Below are 23451 nucleotides of genomic sequence, written 5' to 3'. Positions count from 1 at the left end.
AACAGGAACGCTTCGCGCATACCATGCATTGTGCGGAATCCGCGACATCACGGGCCTATCCGTAATATCTCCAATTGATCAGCACAATCGAGAGTTTTGACGGGTCATCTGTTCGTACATGCGACTGCTCTTTCCGAGTTCTATTGAACTAGTTTAGGGAAGGACTACAACTTGGACCAGCCCATTTGGGCCGTACATGATTGCACCTTCCTTCTCTGTGCTCAAACTCCCTATACAGCTTCAAAATACCATGCGTAATGCATATACCAAAGAATCCCTGCTGTTAATACCTTATTACCAACCCCGGCCGCATTCCCTGTCCCTGGAACCGATCACTGCAAGCCATGGCACCTGAATGGTATATGAGGGGGACCAGGGGATAGGTTACCTACATGATCCATCAAATCCATCCATCACATCAATGCAAGTGCAACCATGAATTGGGGGTGATGGACAAACTTCATTCCGTGGTTCATTATTGCGTTTATCTCACTTTCATCGCATACCCCCATCCATCTTCACCGTGCAAGCTGGCAAACATGACGGCTTTACAGCGCACAGCCTCATGTGCATGCAAGATTGCAGACCGAGGCCCAGCGGCCCCTGTGGTCTCACTACCATCCTCCGTATCATTCGCATGCCGCGAGTGTGGCAGCGATCGCTCCAAAGGAGATATTTCGCGTCACCTCGTAGGCCGCTATACGTAAGAGAGAATTTTCAACTACCCAACTTGCAGCAACCAGATTTCTAGGCCGGACTCTCCGCAAGACCACCGGGTAACTGTTGTCCTGTGAACGGGCAAAACATGAGTCCGGGTGATTAAGTGATCTTGGATCGTGCCTGTCTTATTCAAGCTGCCTGCACTGCTTGAAGACTTTATGCTGTCAGCAATGTACTCTGGAAGGACTTTTGCGCGATTCCGAAGCCGAAATTGACAATGCAGCTTTAGATAGCCCCTGTGAGCCCGAGGAGTCGTGGCCTCCCATGATGCGCTCTCCGTTAGGCGATGGAAAAGCGCTCGCGATATCTAAGATCTCTTACACTGGTCCGCTAACAACAGGATCTCTCGATCCTCAGACTGAGAGCACCTAGCCGTGCTGCAGACTCCATCTAAACACCTTAACACTGTTACGACAACTGGACTTGAAGTCTCTTCTAAGGACGGCCTAAGCACGACTTCGTCACGCATCTTGCATTGGGCGGTGCGCGACTGCTTCAAAGCAAGACCTGCCGTCATGCATGCGGGGGCGGCAGAGGCTCTATAACCAGAGTCGCATGAGCTGCACGATGAGCTGACTTTCATCCATCTTGATCGACTACCGAATGACGAGGCTGCGCAAACGTTCGTGCGGCTAGGGGGCAACACCACCGGTAATCTTCTTAGGGTCCGTGGGATATCAAACCCGGGCAAGCAGTGCAGGATTCTGGCAGAGAACATTCGGCTGCTCGGTGGCGATAATCCAACAGACGAATATTCACCAAAGCAACCCGGGGCGTCAGCTGCGGTCAACAACGGAGTCAGCCGAGGAATGTCTCCTCATGGAGCCAGCAACGTTGGCGACCAGAGCTACTCCTTGAGGCAAGCTACATTGGGCTGTTGGCACCAATGACCCCTTAGCTGGCGACAGTCACCAAACTTTTCCACTGCTGTCGCGCCATGGGAAGTGCTGAGAGCATGGTAGTATACCAGTGATGACCTAGAACCTGTCAACTATGTGGTTGAATTTGTATTGCTGGAAAGTTCGTGGCCACCGGCATGGTAGCTGGGGTGACTGACTGCATCCATGTGTGGATTTAACAGGTGGTAAGGGGATATACTGTTAGAGGTACCTGCAATACCCTCCGTCCCGCACTGTTGGTTGGTGGTTAGTGAGTGAGGGGTGTGTTGCCTAAACTTTAGGGCCCAATACATCTCCTGGGGAACTGTGCCACTTCATTCCACTTTCTCCAGCGCATCACCGCCCCACTTGACACCACATATATATCGCGGTCCTCGGATGGTTCGTATGCCTTTAACGAGTACGGAGCGCTCTCTGGTGTCATACCAGGGAAGCTACCGAGTTGTGAAGGGCAAGCATGGATTATCCAAAGCCACTCGTCATCCCTCCACTGTCACTACCCCACCAACAGACCTTCGTTATCCTTCATGGGCGGGGCTCGTCGGCCGGCGCATTTGGGCCGCCCCTTTTAGACACACCCATGTCTCCCGTAATCACAACACCATCTTCACCAGAAACGACTCGGTCCAAAATACAATCTCTCGCAACAGCTTTTCCGCATGCCCGCTTCGTCTTCCCGTCTGCCCCCCGGCGTCGGGCCACCCTCTACAAGCGTGCGCTCACGCACCAGTGGTTCGACAGCTGGGATCTGGAGCCACCGGCCATAGAACGCGAGGAGCTACAGGGTCCGGGGCTCCGAGAGACCACCGCATTCCTGCATCAGCTTCTGCGCGCTGAGATTGACTTGGTGCCGGGCGGTTCCAAGGATGTCTTCTTCGGAGGTCTCAGTCAGGGTTGCGCTGCGTCTCTGGTCGCCCTGCTTCTCTGGGGTGGCGAACCCCTGGGCGCTTTCGTGGGTATGGCCGGTTGGCTCCCGTACGCATACCGACTGAGTAGTCTAGTCACGAGTCTCCCTGAGGTGGAAGATGGTGACTTCGACCCATTTCAGCGTGACGAAGATGACGAAGACGAGACCCAGAATGAGGAGCGTCCGGTCGACGAAGCTGCAACTTGGCTCAGAGACCAGATTGAGCTAGTTACTGATGATAACATCACACATGACGGAGTTGCATCGGATGTGACTCCCGTTTTCCTTGGGCATGGAGTCTTGGATGACAAGGTCGATGTCGTATCAGGCAGGCAGGCCAGGGATACCCTCACCGAATTGGGACTGCAGGTGACATGGAAGGAGTACGAAGGGCTTGGACACTGGTACTCGAACGATATGCTGCGGGACCTGAAGGACTTCGTCTCTTTTAACACCCTGAGAGACACCCAGGAGTGAAGATATTCGGGCATCAACAGGTCCAGATACAGGAGCACTCGCCAATGCCAACATAGAGAAGTCTGATGAACATCCGTCGGTTTGCTAGCGAACTTCTCGGAAACCGGGATATCTTTTCGAAACATGAGGTTAAGAATACCGACTTGCATAGCACCGACACTAAACCCCGCGTCTAGTTCATTGTGGTGCATGAGGGGAAGGATCGCTCTGCAGGATGAAAGGACATACCTACCACAGGCGGGGCGGGGTCTGGCGCATGGCACCCCCAGAATCATTCCATGTCACTTCCCCATGGGGTACCAACACCTACCGCGAGCTGTTCGGTGGGGCACTAACCCCTTTTTGCCTTTTTGTCCACCAATCTTCGGGTTTGAGTCATTGTACCCAGGCGCCAGCTTGGAGATAGGATGTAACCTCGATCCAAATCCTTGCACTCAAGACACACGGCGAATCCAAGCCTGGAACTTACAGTAGCGAGAAGAGCGGGTGAATTTGTCGCTCGTATAAGTAACTGCCTACTCAGCACCAACTCGAGTCACCCATCCCATTATGCGACCTTCACGGCGTAGACAAGAACCTTTGAAAAGACCGTTGGAATGGCAACCAAGACAGTTGGGACCGCAGGAGCGGTAGATACCCTCGAGGATGCGCCGCACACCTTTGGCACACTAGAGAAGACTCTGGAGCTGGCCAAACATGCTAATACCGAGGAGCACAACTTAACGTTACGAGAGGCTCTGCGCCAATACCCAAGGGCCGTGATGTGGTCAATCTTGCTCTCAACCTCCATCATCATGGAAGGCTACGACCTCGTACTGATAAGTTCCTTCTACGCGCAGCCGGCCTTCTCCGAGCACTTCGGCGTGTACGACCCCGGCACCGGCAAGTACCAAATCACGGCCTCATGGCAGAACGGCCTGTCCAACGCCGTCAGCCTCGGGACCATGGTAGGCGCCTTCGCGAACGGCTACTTTACGCACAAGTACGGCTACCGCAAGGTCCTGCTCGCGTCGCTGTGCCTCATCACCGTCTTCGTCTTCATCCCCTTTTTCGCTGTCAACCTGCCCATGCTGCTCGTAGGCGAGTTTCTCTGCGGCGTTCCCTGGGGCGTCTTCGCGACCATGGCGCCTGCCTACGCGTCCGAGATCTGCCCCATGGCGCTACGCGGCCACCTCACCGTCTACGTGAACCTCTGTTGGGCCTTCGGCCAGCTCATCTCCGCCGGCGTCCAGGCCGGGTTCTCGGAGAACCCGACGGAGTGGGCGTTCCGGATCCCCTTCGCCATCCAATGGGCCTGGCCGATCCCGCTATTTGCCGTCCTCTGGTTTGCGCCCGAGTCGCCTTGGTACTTCGTGCGCATCAATCGCCCCGACCTGGCCGAGAGGACCCTCGCCCGCCTTGGCACGGCGGGGCGCAGCGCAAGGACCAAGACGAGTGCGAGGGAGGCCGTGGCTATGATGATCCACACCAACGAGCTCGAGAAGCGCGTCGACGAGGGGACTTCGTACCTAGACTGCTTCCGCGGCGTTGAACTTCGCCGCACCGAGATTGTGTGCATGGCCTTCGCGGCGCAGCCCTTCTGTGGCTCATCCATGGGCGGCACCCCGACCTACTTCTTCGTGCAAGCGGGGCTGCCGAGCACAATCTCATTCCAGATGTCATGCGGCGGCCTCGGGCTCGCGGCGCTCGGCACTATCATCGCGTGGTGGCTGATGCAGCACCTCGGCCGGCGCACGCTGTACCTCTGGGGCCTCGGCCTGCTGACGGCGATCCTGCTGACGGTGGGCTTCATCAGCGTCGGCACGGGCCCCGGCTCGATCGCGGGCAACTACGCCCAGGCGACCATGATGCTGCTGTGGCTCTTCGTCTACTACCTGACCGTGGGGCCCATCTGCTACGCCATCATCGGCGAGACCTCGTCGACGCGCCTTCGCACCAAGAGCGTCTGCCTCAGCCGCATCGTCTACTACGCCGCCCAGATCGTCTGCAACGTCGTCAACCCGTACATGCTGAACCCGACGGCGGGGGACTGGAAGGGCAAGACGGGCTTCTTCTGGGGCGGCATGGCGTTTCTTTTCTTCGTCTGGACCTATTTCCGCCTGCCCGAGATGCGCGGCAAGACGTTCGAGGAGCTGGATATCTTGTTCGCACGTGGGGTCAGGACTCGAGACTTTGCTGGGTATAGGGTGGACGCTTATGCAGAGGGGGATGCGGCTCTGAGGAAGGCCGAGTGAGAGTGGAGACCGGAGGAAAGGCGAACTGCGATTGGCAGGTGGTTGTACCGCCCTATTTTAGCTATCACCTTGTGTATAAGAAGATACGATCATCCATATCCGGCCTTCTCGGCGAAAACCAAGCAGCCTTCGGATGGGAAGGGTTAACAATCACGACAAGTGACTTGGGGCGCTGGGTAGGAGTAAGCTCAGCTGTTTCTGGCATTAGTCTTTCCATTACGCAGGAATGCCCCTTTTACTATGTCGTCTCATAGCCCCCTTTTTACTTCTCATCTTTAAATCTCAACATGTTCTCAAAACTTATGAATCGATTAAAGATTTGAGGAAGTCCCGCAACTGTTAGAGCTTTATAAAGACGGGCATGTAGTCCAAAGGACAATCCACCTCCACCTCCTGACCACCCTCCCACGCCGCGTCTCCCTCAGACAGCTTCCATTTGCCGCCGCCTTCCTGTAGCTTCGGAAGGTAGACCCTAATCTTGCGCTTACCAGGTTCCAAGACGGGGCAGCACATGTACTTGGTCCCAAACATGTACTGCTGCTCGACCTCCCAGGCCTTGGTGTCGCCGGGGAAGTCATAGAAGAGCGGACGCATGATCGGGGTGCCCTTCTCGTGGGCCTGTCTCATCAGGTCGCGGATATAATCCCGCATATCCTCACGGAGGTGCATGTACTTCTTCAGAATCTCATAGGCCTCGTCACCGAAGGACCTAGATAGGGGTTCATGTTAGCAAGTCGGCGGCAGCGGCCTAAATCGTCGTCATGCATCAATTAATGCGAAGGGAGGAAAAGTCACCACTTACCAAACCTCGTTCGCCGCACCACTGCGACACCCCGCCCCGCCCGTAGTCCCGTGCTGCGGTTGCTGGGGCTCCCGGTCACCATGTAAGCGCATGACGGGGCAGAAGGCTCCCCACTGGAACCAGCGGACGAGCAACTCCCGGAAGGCCGGGTCGTTGGGGTCGCCGCCGTGGAACCCGCCGATGTCGGTCGTCCACCAGGGCAGGCCGGCGACGCCCATGTTCAGTCCCGCGGCCAGCTGGCTACGGAAGCTGCCCCAGGAGGAAGCGATGTCGCCACTCCAGACGAGGGCGCCGTACCTCTGAGAGCCGGCCCAGGCGCATCGCAGCAAATTGACCACGTTAGTCTGCCCCGCGGCCGTCTGCCCTTCGTAGAACGCCCGGGCGTAGTCGCGCGGGTAGACATTCCCGACGGCCAGGTTGGACCCGGCGTGGTAGCGGTAGTTGTCGAAGTCGTAGACGCTGTACTCGGGCTCGGCCTCGTCGAGCCAGAAGACGCGGATGCCGCGGTCGTGGTAGTTCTGTTTGGCCTTGCGCCAGACGTAGTCGCGAGCCGCCGGGCTGGTGGCGTCGAAGTGGACCGTCTCGCCCTGGAAGTTCATGGCGGTCCGGATGCCGCGCTCGGTGCGGATGAGGTGGCCCTGCTCCACCATCTCCTCGTAGTTCTCGGACCGCTTGTCGACGGTGGGCCAGATGGAGACCATGAGCTCGATCTTGAGCTGCCTTAGTTCTTGGATCATGGCGTCTGTCATCGGCTCGCAATTAGCCCACTATTCGTTACGGGTCGCATATCATATGAACATAGGATGACTTGCCTGGGTCCGGCCAGTAAGTTGGGTCGAACTTCCACTCGCCTTGGAGCGGCCAGTGGAAGAAGTCAATGACAATCAGGTCAATTGGGAGGTTCCGCTTCCTGTATTCGCGCGCGATGCCCAACAGCTCCTCCTGTGTCTGGTACCGGAGCTTGCACTGCCAGAACCCCAATCCATACTCGGGCATCATAGGCACCTTGCCGGTGACGTCCGCATAAGCCTCGACGATCTCGGCCGGAGTGTCGCCAGCAACCACCCAGTAATCCATAATGGGCGACGACGAGGCCTCGAAGCTCATGATGTTCTTGCCGAAAACGGCGCGCCCCACCGACGGACAGTTCCACAAGAACCCGTACCCTCGCGACGAGAGCGCGAACGGGACACTGGCCTGTGAGTTGCGGTGGGCCAGCTCGAGATCGCTGCCCTTGATGTCGAGGTAGGGCTGCTGGTACTGGCCCATGCCATAAATCTTCTCGTTAGGGTCCAGGCTCTCGAAGCGCGCCGTGACTTTGTAGTCGCCGCCCGTGATGGGCTGGAACTCGCGCGCGTCGACCTCGAGGGAGCTGCACTTGGGGTCCAGGAGGTCGCGCCGGGTGCGGCGGTACTCCTCGAGCAGCAGCTTGCCGCTGCGGGCGTCGTGGACCATCAGCTTGCCCAGCTTGCTGATCTGGGCCGTGATGTGGCCGTTGGTGATGGAGGCCGTCTTGTCCTGCTCCGAGATGGAGATGGTGGCCGTCGCGGCGGGCGGGGCGAGGTCAAGGGCCCAGTCGGCCTGCGGCATGGTGCCGGCTTTGGTGGCGCGGACGCGGAAGGCGTTGGGGCCCCATGGTTCGATCCAGAGCTTCTCTGCATCGTACCGGAATACGAGACGTCCGTCTTCCTCGTAAAGCATCTTAATCGGTTTCGATGCCTTGGCTTGAAGGGTCGAATGCTTTAGACAAGACGCAATAGTCTTGGGAATCCTGCCACAAGCCGGTTGTTAAACCCATAGTATACACTCAACATCAATCGCATTGCTCAGTCGCATGACGACAGCACTGGAGGGACGGAGCTCGCTTCGGTAGGCATTGCCCCGGTGCCCGCAGCCGTAGGGCCGACTTGCATATTCTCAGACGGTACTGCATACCCAGAGCGGCCTATCTTAGTTGAGGGTGCGCTGCGGGCGTTCATCTGGTTGGTGTACTGCATTTGGGGTACCAGCGGGTGTAAACCTTGAGCGAATGCTCCCCGCCGGGGAAGATCCTGTAGCCCCGCCGACTTGTGTTCTGGCGATGAAACTACCACCGTAAGGTCTTGGCAGCTTACTTATTGAAGTAGGTCAATTGCGACTGTGGTCTGGCGCGATGCAACCTGGTTGAACCACACCTCGTACGGAAGTCACTTAACAGGTGGAAATACAGGGCGGCGTTGTTGACAACCGTTCTTTCGTTGCGTTGCGCCAAAGAGTGGGGTTTAGAGGGAAGAGAAGAACGCTAGCACGCTACTCTAGGGGCTGTCAGGGGCTTTTTGTCCCGTACCACAGAAGTGTAATTGCTTCTTTGTACAGACTCGCGCGACAGTCCAAACCGCCATCGCGTCTGCTTTGTCTTCTCCTTTTTCAATGCTTTTTAACCCTAAGCAATACTATACTTGATCCTCAGATCGCTCCAACTTGTTTGATCTCGTGCCACTCAAGAATAACACACAACAGATTCAGACGCCAACAAACACAGCATAATTACATAACTCGTACGCTCCGATTTCCCTATAGGCTTACTAACGTGCAACTTCAATCGATTGAGAGCTGATCCTATTTGCACGTAACCAATCAGATTCACTGATGGCGTAATAACAATGGTATACCGTCCCCTGATATATTCAGAGTCGGTCACCGCTCGGGGTTCTTCGAGTACCTTGATGACTATGTAGTCAAGTATGTTCCTTTATGTCATTTACTTAACCATCTCAATTAGATAGTTGGTATGCGTTAAGAACCCACCCCACAATATATCTATTGCCGCCGCTGTCTGGTCAAGTGCAAGTCCTAAATCAAACGTTCCAACAACGGAGGTTATTAGTGTTCTGAGTTCCATGGAACGCACAAATCTACATACCCCTAGCGTCATAAACCCACTGTATATAGACTGTCGAGTTTGTTGGTGCACTATCATTCAAGAACTCAGGATATGTGTGAGTCACAATCACATATCAAGAGGTATAAAGTCACTGATGGTAGCGAATGAACGAAGATTAGAATTACTACACTTAATCCCCTTGCGATATCGCCTAGTATACACCCAATCAACGGGCTTATTGAACCAGCACTTTCAAGAAGTCCGTCATGCCAGTCACGGTCAGACCTTCGTCCCATCGCGCGGACCCTATACGCGACAGTCTCGATGAGGATGAGGAGGAGGAGGAAAAAGAAGAAGAAGAAGGAGAAGAGGAGGAGGAGGAGGAGGAGGAGGAGGAGGAGGAGGACGACGACGACGACGACGACGACGACGAAGACGAGGATTATGAGCTTTTTGCAACTTCAGCCACACAAATCCTAGAGGAAGCCGATGGCAGCTACCAGGGCGGAGATTTGCTGCGGTCTTCCTTCGGGAAAACCGGGGACGAGCGGGACCAACACGAAGACGAAATGATAGAAGCCCACAAGAATGGACTGATCGGCGCAGCTGCCGCGGCATATGCTCATCACCATCATCTCGTGATCCGGCCCGAGGATATCTGGATCGCCATCACCACGCAGCTACGGTGCTACATGAAAGCGCACTCGGAAGAGATACGGCACCTCATAGTCCCCCACGAGGGCAAGAAGCCGCTAGAAGTTCTGGTCGACAGTCCCGAGGAGGTTATTGATGTTCCGCTCATCGTGCAACGCTTCGGATATCTCATGGACCAGCACGTGCTAGACCCCAGCTTGCGTCAATGGTTCCTGCCTGACTTCAGCACGACCACCCCTGACGATGTCGCCGTGGCATCCATTGTAGCTATGGCTGCCTACTCGGCCTACTTCAACTACTTTATCGCCGCAATCTGCGGTCTACCGAGCGTCACTCCTCTAGGCGAGCGCGCCGACTACGAGAACATTCTGCAGCGCCTGGACCGGCTTTCCGAGTTCGACGACGAGCCGACCGAGTTCGCCGCCCTACTGAGGCCCATCTTGCGACGGTGCGTGCGCTGTTTTGACTTCCCCGAGGAGCCCGAGTTGGAGGAGTTCTAGAACAACATCTGCAATATCCACTCCATGGGCTGCGGTCTTGATCGGTGCTACAATGGCTGGATCACGGCGTTCGCGTTCTGGCAGCCGTCCGGAAAACGGACCGTGTATCTCGATTTGAAGATGGATCGGTTTGGCCGTCACGAGTCTATGCTTTTCTTGGATCAGGCGAACCTCACGGGCGTCATGCCGAAGTCGGTCGACCTGGGACTGACGTATGACGGCGTGACGTACAAAGCAATCGATTTGAAGGACTTGCCCGGCGGCTCCGCAAAGGCGTCGGTTACGATCAAAAACATGGCAGGTCCGTGGGTCAAAGTAGAGTTGTTGGCGGGTTCGGTGGCGATCTCTTGCAAGAAGAGCGGCGAGTTGACGACGAGCGGTTACGAGGACTTGGATACTCTGCAGCCAAAGCTGGGGTGGTTCATACACGAGAGAAAGGAAGTTCCCTAAAATTGGCAAAACAGCTAAAGCAGCGACGTGTATTAATGACAAGGGCATAGTATGACAAGTCGGATTGTCCAAGCACAAAGGATATTGTTTAGAAAAGTGGCATATATAATGTTAGCCCCCTGTACAGGGTGAACAAAGAACAGCTAACACAAGGCCTTTTGCGTATAGCATTGCTTCTGTACATAAGTCAAGACCAAGTATCAAGCGAGAAACGTCATCCTGAACCCAAGCATCTCGTATAACCATCCTTCACTGCCTACCATGTGCCACACAATCGTTGCCCACCACTACAGCTGCGGCCACACGGTCCGCCAGTACTTCGAAACGGACCCGATCTGCCTCCCGGGCCCGGAGCTCTGCCGTCGCGTCGGCTCTCTGCGCCACCACCACTTTTACTGGAACCAGGTGACCGACTGGCCGAGCCCCCTGCACGAGATCAACCACCGCTACGGCGTCTGCCAGCTTTGTGCAGCCCACCCCTATTACCGCGATCATAGCGATGGCGACCACGGCCCCTGGACCTGCTTCCTCAAGACCATGAACCTGGCCCAGCAAGCCGGCTTCGCGGAGCAGGAGGAGATATGCAATTCCACCGAGGCCGTGATCCGGTACCACGAGCCTCTCGCAGGCTGGTGTCCTGAACTCCTTCCCGCCGTCAAGGCGCGGCTGGACCAAGTCCTCTGGGACGCACCGGACGGGGTGCCCCTGGAGGATCTGTCGACGCTCGACGACCTCGCCGACGACCACTCGCGCTGGTGGTGCGACGGCGTGCTCAAGCGTTTGATTCTGCACGGGAACGCGCAGGGTGCTTCGCTACTGATGCATGTTCTGCGCCACATCAAGTCGCTGCCGCTCGGCGGGCCCGAGGAGTGGAACGGGCTCGTCGTCCGCGTCGCCCAAGCTTGCGGCATGTGGCGGTGCTTCGCGCCGAAGCCCGAGGTCTTTGACGGGGTAGAGCGCGTGGCTGTCGAGTTGGGGTGCGGGATCGATTTTGGCAACGAGGAGAGGCGGGCGTACCGCGATCTCAAGACCATCCTCGAGGAACACCACAATGCCCGAGACATCGGGGGCGAGGTGCTGCACTGGTTGAGAACGAGTACTTTGGCTTTTGATGATTTGGATGGTGATACGTTAGTAGGGGAAGAGGAGGAAGAGACGTCGGGACCGGATTTCGACGCTGAACCGTTTCTGGCCGACGACATTCCTGAGGAGGGTCCTCGTGAGAGGAGGATGTCATGGTAGGTATAGGGGTAAGTAACCACGTGCCTACGAAATTGTCACATGGGGGTGCGGCTGTAATCCTCAGGACAGGCCTTAAGAATGAAACTGCGAAGGGCCATCTCGACTCACGATACAATCATGGATATATACGAATATCTAGTATTAGAATCAGCGCTTCAAGAAAAGGTCAGACGAATATCTGTCACAAATCCAGCCCAGTTTACTACTAACGTGACACTACTCCAAATTTATATAAGGAACTTCCCAGCACAACCAACCAACCCATTCTTTTCTTACGTTATCCCTTACATAGGAGATCAACCGTAGTCTCACTGTCCCTAGCCAATAGCCAAGCTCAAGTACCAGCCACCGCCTGTTCTCTCCCTTCCGACCCGTGTGGCGGTTGCCATGCAGCATTGTTGACCGCTTCCCGGGCGCATCTTGTGCACCGACGTCGGCATCAACTAGTTACCTATCAAAAGCCGCATTGCCCGTGTTCATGTACCAATAAATCGGGGTTCTCGTCAATCTGAACCCCGAAACCCGTTTTAGCCGGCGGTTTTGTCGCTGTCGCGACAGTCCGGTGAGTCGTATCGATAAAGGCACGTAGTAGTAGGCAACCGCATAAGCCACCATTACCGTGTTGGGTTTACGGCGTGCAGCAACACGGCTGCCTTGGCACAAACAGGACGCGTTGCAGCTTCTCGGCTTGTGTTTGCAGCAATTGCGGCCAATCATTTCCAGCATCACCTTACCTACATGTTGACTTGTCACCCTTGGCCATTGACAATTGCATCTTTGGCGATTGGCGTCTTTCTGACCAAACATTGATTTGTTGCTTTTTTGCTCTAAATTTCTTCCATTGCCCCCAAACGGTTCCCTTTCTTCACTTCAAATCTTCACGTCCTCGCGCCAACCACGAAATCTCAGTCAATTCAAAAGCTCGTGCCGACACTGACATCATGCGTGAAATTGTCCACCTTCAGACCGGCCAATGCGGCAACCAGATTGGCAGCGCGTTCTGGCAGAACATCTCAGCCGAACATGGCCTGGACAGCGACGGCCAGTAAGGAGCTCCGCCCCGATGGATCGTCACGGACTGGGCGACCAGCACCACATTTGCTGATACTATTCCGCACATGCAGGTACCAGGGAACATCCGATTTGCAGCTTGAGCGCATGAACGTCTACTTCAACGAGGTATGCACTCTACCTTTCATCGCACAGCTGGGCCAATTCGCGATTGCTAATGCGCCATGACAAACAGGCATCCAACAACAAATATGTGCCTCGCGCAGTGCTGGTCGACCTGGAGCCGGGCACCATGGACGCCGTCCGCGCCGGTCCTTTCGGCCAATTGTTCCGTAAGCGACTTTTCGCTTTTATCCTCCGCTATTGCATCCTATCTGTCCCGAGAGTGACACTAACGCCGAGAGCTGGCAGGCCCGGATAACTTCGTCTTTGGCCAGTCGGGCGCCGGCAACAACTGGGCCAAGGGACACTACACCGAAGGCGCGGAGCTGGTTGACCAGGTGCTCGATGTGGTCCGCCGCGAGGCCGAGGGATGCGATTGCTTGCAGGGCTTCCAGATCACCCACTCGCTTGGTGGTGGTACCGGGTCTGGCATGGGCACGTTGCTCATCTCGAAGATCCGTGAAGGTAAGCTGCGTCTGTCTGTTTTTCCGGATCTAGGAAGGCCCTAACTCACTTGCGCAGAGTTTCCGGACCGGATGATGGCCACTTTCAGCGTGGTTCCGTCGCCCAAGGTATCTGACACGGTTGTGGAGCCCTACAATGCGACGTTGTCGGTCCACCAGCTTGTCGAGAACTCGGATGCGACATTTTGCATTGATAACGAGTCCCTCCACGACATCTGCACACGTACTCTGAAGCTGAGCAACCCTTCGTATGGTGATTACAACCATCTCGTCTCTGCGGTCATGTCCGGTGTGTCGACCTCTCTCCGGTTCCCTGGCCAGCTGAACTCGGATCTGCGAAAGCTCGCCGTCAACATGGTAAGAACGCACTTGAATCTATGCCAGTGAACTAGGCGACAACCGAGGTTAACCATCATGTCATGCAGGTTCCATTCCCCCGACTTCACTTCTTCATGGTCGGATTTGCGCCTCTCACTAGCCGCGGCGCCCATTCGTTCCGCGCCGTCTCGGTGCCGGACCTGACCCAACAGATGTTCGATCCGAAGAACATGATGACGGGCTCCGACTTCCGCAACGGTCGATACCTGACCTGCTCCGCCATCTTCCGCGGAAACGTGGCCATGAAGACGGTCGAGGACCAGATGCTCAGCATCCAGCAGCGCAACTCACCCTACTTCGTCGAGTGGATTCCCAACAACGTCCAGACGGCCCTTTGTTCCATTCCCCCACGCGGGCTGAAGATGTCGTCCACGTTCGTGGGCAACTCCACCGCGATCCAGGAGATCTTCAAGCGAGTAGGTGAGCAGTTCACGGCCATGTTCCGCCGCAAGGCCTTCCTTCACTGGTACACGGGCGAGGGCATGGATGAGATGGAGTTCACCGAAGCCGAGTCGAACATGAACGACCTGATCGCCGAGTATCAGCAGTACCAAGACGCGGGCATTGACGACGGAGATGAGGATGAGTATGATGGGGAAGAGCCAATTGACGAGGCCGAGTAAGATGGGCGCCCAGCAACTCTTAGTGCATGCCCCCTTTTCCGCCCGTCGCGCCTCCAAGATTGGCATTCGCACGTCTTCGTATCATTCTTCCACTCTCTTGTCACACGCTACTTGATGAATAGTTTTCTGTGAATCTAAATTCATAGGCCCAGTTGGGTGCAAAGTTTGCATATGGTATTTGTTGCGCCCGGGTATTGGAGATTAGGTGATGCACGCACTCCAATTGAACCAAGAAACATTGACTTGTCATGTGATATCTGATACTTGGTCTTCAATGTGGTCGCTATTAATGCATAGCATCGTAGGTCAGAGCATTGTGCTTATCAATCCACCCAGCATGTCGAGGAACTCGCCCTCCTTCTTCTCGTCCCGCCTGGCTTCCCACTGGCCCCGAGCCGGCGGGTATACGACCGGTGTCATCGGCGCCCAGTCAATTGTGAGATGCTCGAGCTCGCGCGCCCGGACCAGGACGGCGCCGAAGAAGTCCAGCCAGGAGTTCCAGTAGGCGTACTCGACCATATCGACGACCAAGACGAGCCGGCGCAGGCGCTCGAAGCGCAGCGTGCCCTTGGCCGCGAAGCCGACGCGGCGCTCGTTGCGGCGGCCGGGGCGCTGGACGCGCAGCACGGCGGACTCGTGGACGAGCGGGGCCAGCTCGCGGTAGACGGCCTTGCTGGCCCGCATCAGGGCCGGGAGGGGGGAGACGAAGAAGCCGGCGGGGTTGCGGATCTCCTCGTCCCGGGCGAAGAAGGTGTGCATGGGCCGCAGGGAGTCGGCGAAGTTGCTGTGGAGGACGGCGAGGTAGTGCTGCCAGATGCGGTGGCGCACTTCGGGCGGGAGCTGGAGGAGCGGGGAGGGGGGAGGGGGTGGGGGAGATGGGGCTGGGGTTTGGGGTTATGGCGGACATGGTGGTGGATGGGGATGAAGATGCGTGAATCAGAAACACACAGCGCGGGAGACGAGAGCGAACTGACAACCACAGGTTACCAGGTATGAGGATGTGATGTTGATCGATTGACGGGCCTGCCGATTTCCAGCTGGGCCGCTTGGTGCTACATTAATACTGATCGCGCTAGTTCAAGGCAGCAGCATGAACAACGGCGGCGCCAAGCAGATATACCTGGTTGAAGAGGCTGCTCCAGGGGTCTATCCGGTTGGCCAGGCGACGCCGCTTACATCATGTCAGCACGTACGAATCAACTTTCTACCGAACTAGCCCTGCTCTGGTTTGGCCGCGACCAGCGTCGAAACCTTCAGCCCTTTTTTTTTTCTCTTTTTCTTTTCTCCATCCTTTTTATTAAGATTCGTCTTGAAAGGGTCATGGTCCGAGATAATACCCCACGTTCTTTAGTCAGGGGTTCCTCCGAAGATCGGCCCATGGCTTGAGTTTAAAGTCAAATCATATAGAAAGAGAACATAAAACGAAACTTATATATTATATATACAACGGTAGTATAAAACAAGCAACTAGAGTTTTGTCGGATCGAAATTCTAAAGACCCCTGAAGACTAATATCACTCGCTGGTTTATTAACATGTAATGAAACTACCAGTCCATTCCAAACCGGCTGATATATGGCACCATTTTCACCTTACGTCCTAGGGAGTGTGTTACCGTCCGCGTCATAGTGGGCATAGTATTTCGACTCCGGCGTCTCTAGCTCGTGCTGCTGATGGTCGACAGGAAGCTCCCCCAAGGGCGAGAAGGTGTCGGCCTCGACTCGCCCGTACGCGGCCTCCAGCTCTTGCGGGTGCGGTTGGTGGTAGTAAGTGGCGTAGCCGGCGTTGGGCGCCATGTGTTGTTGCGCGTACGCGGCGCCCTTCTCCCGCCCTCCTTCTACTCCAACGGGCAACTCAGCAGCCGACCGGCGTCGCCTGCGGAAACAACGCCAGACGGACACAGCTCCGGCCACCACAATCAGTCCGCCGACTCCACTGCCGACCCCAATACCGATCTTGGCGCTGGTGGCCAACCCGGGTGGTGGATCGGTGTCGCTGCCACTGCTATTATCGGATGCCGCCGAGCAAGAGATGGAAGGGAGTGGAGCTGTCGTGAGATTAGCGTTTGGCACTAAATAGTTGCATCCACAGTTAGCCGTTGACCAAGCTAGTTTCAACGTACAGGGGGCGGCGCGATGGTCGCAGCGGAGAACCTGAGAGCAATCGAAATGGCCCTGCTTATACCGGCTCTTCTGGTACTGCTGCCAGCACCGGAATCCCCCATTACCATCGTCGTAGCCGTTAGTGCCGTTCCCAGCGTAGTCACCCTCCCCGCGCTTCTTGCCCAGGGTCGCGTTGAACTTAACCCCCGTCGTCGTGAACTGGCCCGAGGCGACGTCGCAGAACCAGTCGACCAGCTCGCCGTCGGGGGCCGCCACCACGGCCGTGTCCTGTGGTTTGTTGGCCGGGCTCGTCTCGTTGTAGTAGGCCATCTGCGACTGCAGGATGTTGTTGCTGTCCTTGCAGTCTGCGAGCACAATGTACTCGTCCGGCGCGGAGGGCATGGTGGCTCGTGGCTGTCGAGGAAGCCCAGACGTCGATTCTTGTCGGTCGTCTCAACGTCTAATCATCACACCATTGGTGCTCACTAACAGACCTGGAGTGGGGAGACGAAGGGAGAATAATGCTTGTCTGCACGCAACTGGGTTTCACCCCGCTTTCGTCTGGAAGCCGTTAGCGATAAGTGCGAAGGAGCCAGGAACTTGGTCTGAATACAGCAATGGGGGTTTACTCAGGTTATCCTCGCGGCTCAGCTGAAAACTGTGGCTGATACAGAGATGCCGCAGTCACGACCTCCCACCAGGGTTATTCTGCCGCTTTTACTGCCCCAATGACAGGCATTTCAGACATATTGCGCCAAGCCTGCTTGAGAAGTGCAAATTAGTACTGGGGGGCGGGATTGCATGCATGGACAACATAATCTTCATGGTAGTACAGCTAGCCTAGACAGGCACACAATGCGACTGATCACTTCCTGCAGGCCGCAACATGGCCCCTGATCCGGGCAATTGATTGGCAAGGCGCACCCACCTGGCAAGAATTGGCGGCAACAGCCGTTTTGCTGCGAGGCAGACTGAAGAGATGCAGCCTGCTCAATCCACTACATACGCCTATTGGGCTTGCCAAGAACTCCACTCAGCTTGGCGCGCTGAAAAGCGTACCAATGTCCAAGGCCGCCTCGGTTCTCGGGCTAGTGTGTAGTAACCCATCCCTCCTCTCAGTAAGCTCAAATTCAGCTGCAGATTTTGTCAGCCTCTGTCAGCTTCGCCTTCTAACACCTGTTTCGATTCATACCAAGTTCACCTCAAAGAATATCTGAACCCCCCAAAGACGAAATCATACCCAATGTCTTCAGACCTCTCAAAAACACTGCAACGTGTTGAATCCCCATGGATAAACAAAGACTCAAGAAAATGGTTGACGTCTTCGTCCAGCATACGTGTCAAGAGAGGGAATAGCGATGAGGTTGTGGAAGCGCCTGTGGACCAGTTGTGCTCCAAGTGCGAGCAGCTTCACATCTCCAAAGCGAAGTTTCTGCCGCATCTAGGCAACGGTGCCCCTGGTCTTCATGGCACTCTGGCACCGGACGTTGAACTTTTGGGAATGGATCATAGCAGTCTTGGCTTCCTCGACGATATCTACGACCGGTGCACTTCTTGCTCGTTCTGCTGGCTTATTCTCAGTGCCACGTACAGGGAAGGAGGAAGTATCGGATCTAATGGCCTAACTGAAACAGGCGAGCGAGTGCAATGTTGTTTTGACTGGGTAGGTCTCCTATTATACTGGCTGAGGATTGATTTTGCTGACCTTATCTATCTGGTCTAGTCTGTCTCCCGCTTTCATGCTTTCACACTGTTCCAGATTATCCAAATGAGATGGAAAAGTGTGCTTCTCGAATGCAATGAACCGACGAGCTGATTTGATGCAGGCAACTGGACGGCCGATTAATAAACGATAACGGTTTATCCGTCACCAATATACCCCGCATTCATAGCGTGACGAGGAGGCTTCGGATCTTTAACCCGAAAAAGACATTCCCAGATACTTACATCATGCTTGTCTCCGATACTGAATCTTCGAGCAACCCAAGCTTCCTAGCCCGAAAGGTGGCAAGTCCCCTGCTTGACTTGTCCCAGGTTCAAGGCTGGTTAAGCATCTGCGACTCTCACCACGGTGGCCTCTGCATTGGCAATCAGATGCTGCCCAGATTTCAGGGTGATATACGCTTTATCGATGTATTCTCCGCCAGCTTGGTGACCGTCGATATCATGTCCGCGCTGAAGCAAGGGAATCTCAGATATGCTACTCTGAGCTACGTCTGGGGGGTGAGCGACTCTTTCAGGCCTTTCTTGACTCTACAGTCTAACGTACACTATTTGCACCAACCGGGAAGTTTAAAGCAGGATTCTCCCAGAAGCACGCAGTTGAGTCGCACAATACGTGATGGCATACTGCTCGCGGGAAGTCTCGGCTTCCGCTACATCTGGATAGACTCCCTCTGTATCATCCAAGATGATCCGGAAGACTGGAAGATTCAAGCTTCTTTGATGGACCAGATCTACGGAAACAGCTCCTTGAACATCTGTGGTGCAGGAGGAGATAATGCCGACTTTGGCCTTCTCGGGACAACGCATACGCCAAGACAGTTCACACAGCCCATGACGCAGATTGGGGATGCCGAGTTGGTGGTTGTGAAACCTGTGGAAAGCCGCATCCGGGCTAGTCCCTGGAACAGCCGCGCATGGACGTTCCAGGAGCGCATTCTCTCCCCCGATCTCTAATCCTCGTTGATGACCGAGTATATTTTCAGTGCCGCAAAGTCACGTGGTCGGAAGAGGTGGATCTGGAGACTACGGAATCGGTCTGGTCTCTTGAGATGCGGGAATCGCCACTTCAAGCCTTTGACAAGATTCCCATACGACAATATGCCGATTACGTGAGTCTTTACACCAAGAGAAAGCTTACTGTCGCCAGTGATAGGCTGATGGCCTTTGAGGGCATTGCTGCCATGTTGAGCACTGGTCTGGCTTCGTCGGTGCTGTACGGATTTCCCCGTGCCTACTTTGACTGGGCCATGCTATGGGATAGTTCCGAGAAAAGCGAGATGACGGAACTGACACACGATATTGTACTGCCTACGTGGTCTTGGTGCGGGTGGAAGGGGGAGCGGAATGGCGGCTCTCAATGGTGGATAAGACTCTGCTGGATATGCACGACTGGCTTACCAATCATACCTGGATTATCTGGTACTGCTTCGGCAAAGAAGACGACGAAGAAGACGACGAAGAAATTGGCCCGAAGCTGGCATGGGAGCCTGATGACAAGCAAGATGCTCGCTCGACCACAAGGTGGACGGGCTATGATCCGGAATCGTCCACCCCATACGGGCGAGACCCGAGAAAGCTCTCAGAAAACTTCGGCCTCGAGGAGTCGCGCCCCACCCTGCCCACTTGGAGACCGAGAAGGGGCCTCCTGTGCTTCTGGACATTCACGGCCCACTTCCAACTCTCCCGACGGAGCATGTCGACGGCCTCGTTCGAGACCAAAGTCGGAGAGGGCCGGCGCCGCTTCGGCCTCCTCGACTGCAAGGGCGACTGGTGCGGGACCATCATCCTGGGCGACGACTGGTCCCGGTCGGTGGGGACCCTGCTCGAGTTCGCGGCCATCTCCGAGGCCCGGGATTTTCACATGGAGGAGCTGGACGCCTCGAACTTCTACGTCCCGGAGGAACGGAGCGCGGCGGAGTGGTATTTGTACTACGCGCTGCTCATTGAGTGGGATGCGGGGCACCAGGTAAGCGAATGCCTCCCTCATTGGTTATTACGATGGCTCTGTACTGACTAGCTCGGATAGGTTGCGAAGCGTATGGGGATTGCAAAGATTTACCAGGACGCTTTCAAAGAGTTCTCATTTGATCCGGGCTGCGCGTGGCGAGAGATTGCGTTATGTTGAATGTGTAGCTCTCCTTTATCTTCACTGCGTTTTCTCTTTGGGTGCACATGAACCAATTTTACTTGTTTGTATATCAATAGCTACTGGGTATCAACATAACTTATTATTGCATTGGTCTTGGTATTTCCCACGTTGGAAGTGCCTTCAGTCTGATACGGAATGGCTATTCTTGGCCCATCCGTTCTTCCCCTGCAGCACCTGCTGCCGTCTTAGTAGTGTTGGGGATGGCCAAGATATCCACAACAGTAATACCTTCCACAATATTGTTGAGACCCAACACACCTATCCAAACAATGCTCTGTGGGGGCATGGAACGCCGTACTCGCGTCGCTGATCCCGCAACTGCTTCTGCCTCTCGGCAGCCCAGCGTCCAATCCCGGGTCGTGGCAGATAGTATAGGATCAGCCGTCGAGCCTCCTCTTTTCCCTCCCTTTTCAATGTGTTACCTCCATAGGAAGCTACCACAGGGATCCCCGGTTCTCCCACGCCCATGAATTGTATTGGGGTCCCCAAAGACGACAAGTCGTCCAGATACAGATCTCCAAGTGGGGCAACTGGCCGCTGGCGAGGCAGTCGAAGCAAGCCAAGGACCTGAACTCCAAAATGGTCACCGTCTGCATGGAAAGCGCATGGAGAGAGCCAGGCGTCTTCTCCAGAAAGGCGACTAGATCGCTGTCGTGGAGGTGCACCCCGGAGAGAGAGCAAGTTTCGATGGGCGGCAACGTAGACAACCCGGCCACGCCTCGCTCAAAAATACACTTGCGGTGCATGTACCGGTCGTCCAGTGCGTACTGGTGAATTGAAAGGTTTCGGAGATTGCGACATGCGCCAATCAGGTCCGCTAGGCCCGTGAAGTTGTTCGGGTCGTGCGCTTTGATCATAATCTCCTCCCCTCTTAGGTCCTCGTCCGAGTCAGTCGAGTAGTTACTGATCTCGTCGGCTGAGTCTCCCGATACCTGCTCTTCCCGAGCGAGATCGAGGATCCGGTCGGAAACGCTATTGGAAAGTGAACGAACCGACCCCAGCGTCCGGGATAGCTTGGGGTCGGAATGGCTAACAGAACCGAGCTCGTCGACCGCCATGCTGCAGCGCTGTAGCTGGGGTCCGTGATAGAGGTTCAACTCGTCCAGCTGCAGCTGGCTTTCCCGTAGCGCCGCGAAAACGATGCGGAACGTCTCGGCTGCGCTCTGCCAGATGAGGCGCCAGCTTCCTCCGTCGATGGGAGGGAGCTCGTGGTCGGCATCGTGGCGATATACCGTGACCGCGAGCGACAGCGAATGCAGTCTGCCCGCCGCAGTATTTGCGGCAATGTTTTTGAACGCGTTGCTCAGGAGTTGCACAATCTGCCCAGAGTCCCGCGACTGCTCATACTCTCGCTGTCGCTCCTGCAAGATCTCCAGATGGCGCTGGCTCTCGGCATCCCCTGGCCATCGTCGCACATTTGCCTCGAGTCTCTTGGTGTTGTTCACGACGCCGACCAGCGCGAGGTCGCGGATCTCGCAGCCAAGGGAGTCGCGCCGCGTCACGGCTTCGAGCTTTTGAAGGTGAGCACTGCTAACCTTCACGCGCTTGGACCGGAAGTGGGACCGGAAATGGGCCTACGTCGCTTTAGAATAAAGGCAGCGGCTCGCCAGGCGGAGGCTGCCGGCGTCGATCACGTCTAAGCATTTGGCGATGCTGTCGATGATCTCGGTTGGGCATCTCTCCAATCCTACCGACATCGCGACTTTGAGTTAGTATCAAAGGGTTGGGAGCTTGTTGGATGTAGCCAAGGTGGTTCGTTGTGGCGGGGTTACCCCTCGCATCACTACAGGTCGAGCTGCCTAGCCCAGGTGGTTGGTACGTTATTGCTTTTTGCGTCGGCGGTGAATGTAGATCCACGTGAGGGAATATGCATATTTGTCATCTCAACCCCAAAACCAAGGCATATAAAATTGAAAGCTGATCAAATCGCCCGGGCCTTTATATCGTTTTTCAGATATATAAGCATACAAAATAGTATACATTAGCTTCTTGCTTCCGTCCGATTCAGCAGAAATAGGGGTAGTTTTACCTCTATCCTTATGAATCATCTTCCCCTGGCTGTAATGAAATTCTGTGCGACCCTGTCGATTGGTTTCCCCTTCTCTTATTATGCCGAGTAGCAGCTAAGCCTTATTCCATTAACTCGTCACCTATGTTCTAATATCAGGTAGGTACCGTGAAACTTACCACGGTCCAAATTGAATCGATTTCGTCGTCAAAGACGAACTCATCGATCTGCCCGCCCTGGTAACAGAGCAAGCGCACGTGGACAATGTTCGAGGGGAAATCTTCACTAGCAAGGCATGACGATATAGATTTGATACTCTCACTACATTGGCCAAACAATCAAATAGCAGTGTGCTCCTGAGCTATGAAACAAAGTGCGTCGCTAACCAGCATTCCAAGTCCTGAACCGAGCTGCTCTCTAAGAAGATGGACGCCCTCACTTGAATACCGAGCTCGGCCTGGATCTTCTCCGCCAGTGTGAGAGACATTAAAGAATCCACGCCTAGCTCGGCAAATGCGGCTTCTCCGGTAACATCATCAATGTCCAGTCCCGTTTCACTCGCGATAAGTTGGATGCAAGCAGCTATACGAGGATCTTCGTCGTTCCGTCCCGTTTCCTGCGCGCTCGACTGCTCGTCTTCTGCGGGTGGTCTTGCAATAATATGATCTGTTCTGGCCACTTGGTTTTTCTGTCTCGCAGTATTGATAGCATTCTCAGGTACTCTTGAGGTGGTGGGACTGCTATGAGAGCTAGCTGGAAGACGGCTGGGATGTTTCCTCTTCTCTTGACGCCAATGGGAACATGACGGGCATCATGGCGCGAGGGACACCTTTGAACTTTATCCCCGCGCACACCCCCACCACCTTGTCCCCGCGCAGAAGATAAATATCACCAGCGTACGCCCCAGGCTCGCCATCGACAGCCGACATGCGGACATGGTTGCGATACCCCACCCCGGGCCCGGCCTCGAGCGGCTCCGCCAGCCGCAAGTGACGCCAGCCCGGGGTGTCGTGAAAGAAGTCGCGAGGGCGGTTGCTCGGACCAGGACAGACGGGAATACTTGATCGCCTTATAAGTCATGG

General features: G+C 55.4%; 11 protein-coding genes across 11 annotated transcripts; 8 read left to right on the top strand and 3 right to left on the bottom strand.

The window, feature by feature from the left end:
* Positions 1-2076: 2076 nt before the first annotated feature.
* PG985_008479 (uncharacterized protein) lies at positions 2077-3003 on the top strand (the record flags this gene model as incomplete). Its single annotated transcript, XM_066828247.1, has 1 exon — positions 2077-3003. The coding sequence occupies one exon, from the start codon at positions 2077-2079 to the stop codon at positions 3001-3003; it is 927 nt and encodes a 308-aa protein (XP_066683159.1).
* Positions 3004-3599: 596 nt separating this feature from the next.
* Positions 3600-5237, top strand: PG985_008478 (Maltose permease MAL31; the record flags this gene model as incomplete). The annotated part of the gene is made up of 1 exon (XM_066828246.1): positions 3600-5237. The coding sequence occupies one exon, from the start codon at positions 3600-3602 to the stop codon at positions 5235-5237; it is 1638 nt and encodes a 545-aa protein (XP_066683158.1).
* Positions 5238-5576: 339 nt separating this feature from the next.
* PG985_008477 (glycosyl hydrolase) lies at positions 5577-7740 on the bottom strand (the record flags this gene model as incomplete). Its single annotated transcript, XM_066828245.1, has 3 exons — positions 5577-5946; positions 6040-6781; positions 6852-7740. The coding sequence occupies 3 exons, from the start codon at positions 7738-7740 to the stop codon at positions 5577-5579; spliced, it is 2001 nt and encodes a 666-aa protein (XP_066683157.1).
* Positions 7741-9168: 1428 nt separating this feature from the next.
* On the top strand, positions 9169-10056 carry PG985_008476 (uncharacterized protein; the record flags this gene model as incomplete). The annotated part of the gene is made up of 1 exon (XM_066828244.1): positions 9169-10056. The coding sequence occupies one exon, from the start codon at positions 9169-9171 to the stop codon at positions 10054-10056; it is 888 nt and encodes a 295-aa protein (XP_066683156.1).
* A 24-nt stretch (positions 10057-10080) lies between these two features.
* PG985_008475 (uncharacterized protein) lies at positions 10081-10506 on the top strand (the record flags this gene model as incomplete). Its single annotated transcript, XM_066828243.1, has 1 exon — positions 10081-10506. One exon carries the CDS (start codon positions 10081-10083, stop codon positions 10504-10506), a length of 426 nt encoding a protein of 141 aa, XP_066683155.1.
* A 261-nt stretch (positions 10507-10767) lies between these two features.
* Positions 10768-11748, top strand: PG985_008474 (uncharacterized protein; the record flags this gene model as incomplete). Its single annotated transcript, XM_066828242.1, has 1 exon — positions 10768-11748. The coding sequence occupies one exon, from the start codon at positions 10768-10770 to the stop codon at positions 11746-11748; it is 981 nt and encodes a 326-aa protein (XP_066683154.1).
* Positions 11749-12659: 911 nt separating this feature from the next.
* PG985_008473 (beta-tubulin family protein) lies at positions 12660-14386 on the top strand (the record flags this gene model as incomplete). The annotated part of the gene is made up of 6 exons (XM_066828241.1): positions 12660-12793; positions 12873-12927; positions 12995-13091; positions 13171-13386; positions 13444-13742; positions 13790-14386. Coding segments are annotated over 6 exons (1398 nt in total), but the record flags the coding sequence as incomplete, so codon positions are not given.
* Positions 14387-14692: 306 nt separating this feature from the next.
* Positions 14693-16889, bottom strand: PG985_008472 (uncharacterized protein; the record flags this gene model as incomplete). Its single annotated transcript, XM_066828240.1, has 3 exons — positions 14693-15267; positions 16001-16432; positions 16508-16889. 3 exons carry the CDS (start codon positions 16887-16889, stop codon positions 14693-14695), a joined length of 1389 nt encoding a protein of 462 aa, XP_066683152.1.
* Positions 16890-17548: 659 nt separating this feature from the next.
* On the top strand, positions 17549-18406 carry PG985_008471 (uncharacterized protein; the record flags this gene model as incomplete). Its single annotated transcript, XM_066828239.1, has 3 exons — positions 17549-17578; positions 17833-18150; positions 18380-18406. The coding sequence occupies 3 exons, from the start codon at positions 17549-17551 to the stop codon at positions 18404-18406; spliced, it is 375 nt and encodes a 124-aa protein (XP_066683151.1).
* Positions 18407-18437: 31 nt separating this feature from the next.
* Positions 18438-20337, top strand: PG985_008470 (uncharacterized protein; the record flags this gene model as incomplete). The annotated part of the gene is made up of 5 exons (XM_066828238.1): positions 18438-18710; positions 18789-19085; positions 19196-19513; positions 19582-20178; positions 20239-20337. The coding sequence occupies 5 exons, from the start codon at positions 18438-18440 to the stop codon at positions 20335-20337; spliced, it is 1584 nt and encodes a 527-aa protein (XP_066683150.1).
* Positions 20338-20795: 458 nt separating this feature from the next.
* Positions 20796-22058, bottom strand: PG985_008469 (uncharacterized protein; the record flags this gene model as incomplete). Its single annotated transcript, XM_066828237.1, has 2 exons — positions 20796-21888; positions 21940-22058. 2 exons carry the CDS (start codon positions 22056-22058, stop codon positions 20796-20798), a joined length of 1212 nt encoding a protein of 403 aa, XP_066683149.1.
* Positions 22059-23451: the final 1393 nt, after the last annotated feature.

This window comes from Apiospora marii (assembly GCF_038362585.1).
Source record: "Apiospora marii strain CBS 49790 chromosome Unknown utg000005l_segment0_segment0, whole genome shotgun sequence".
Classification (NCBI taxonomy): Eukaryota; Fungi; Ascomycota; class Sordariomycetes; order Amphisphaeriales; family Apiosporaceae; genus Apiospora; species Apiospora marii.
This window is presented reverse-complemented; position numbering and strand designations above follow the sequence as displayed.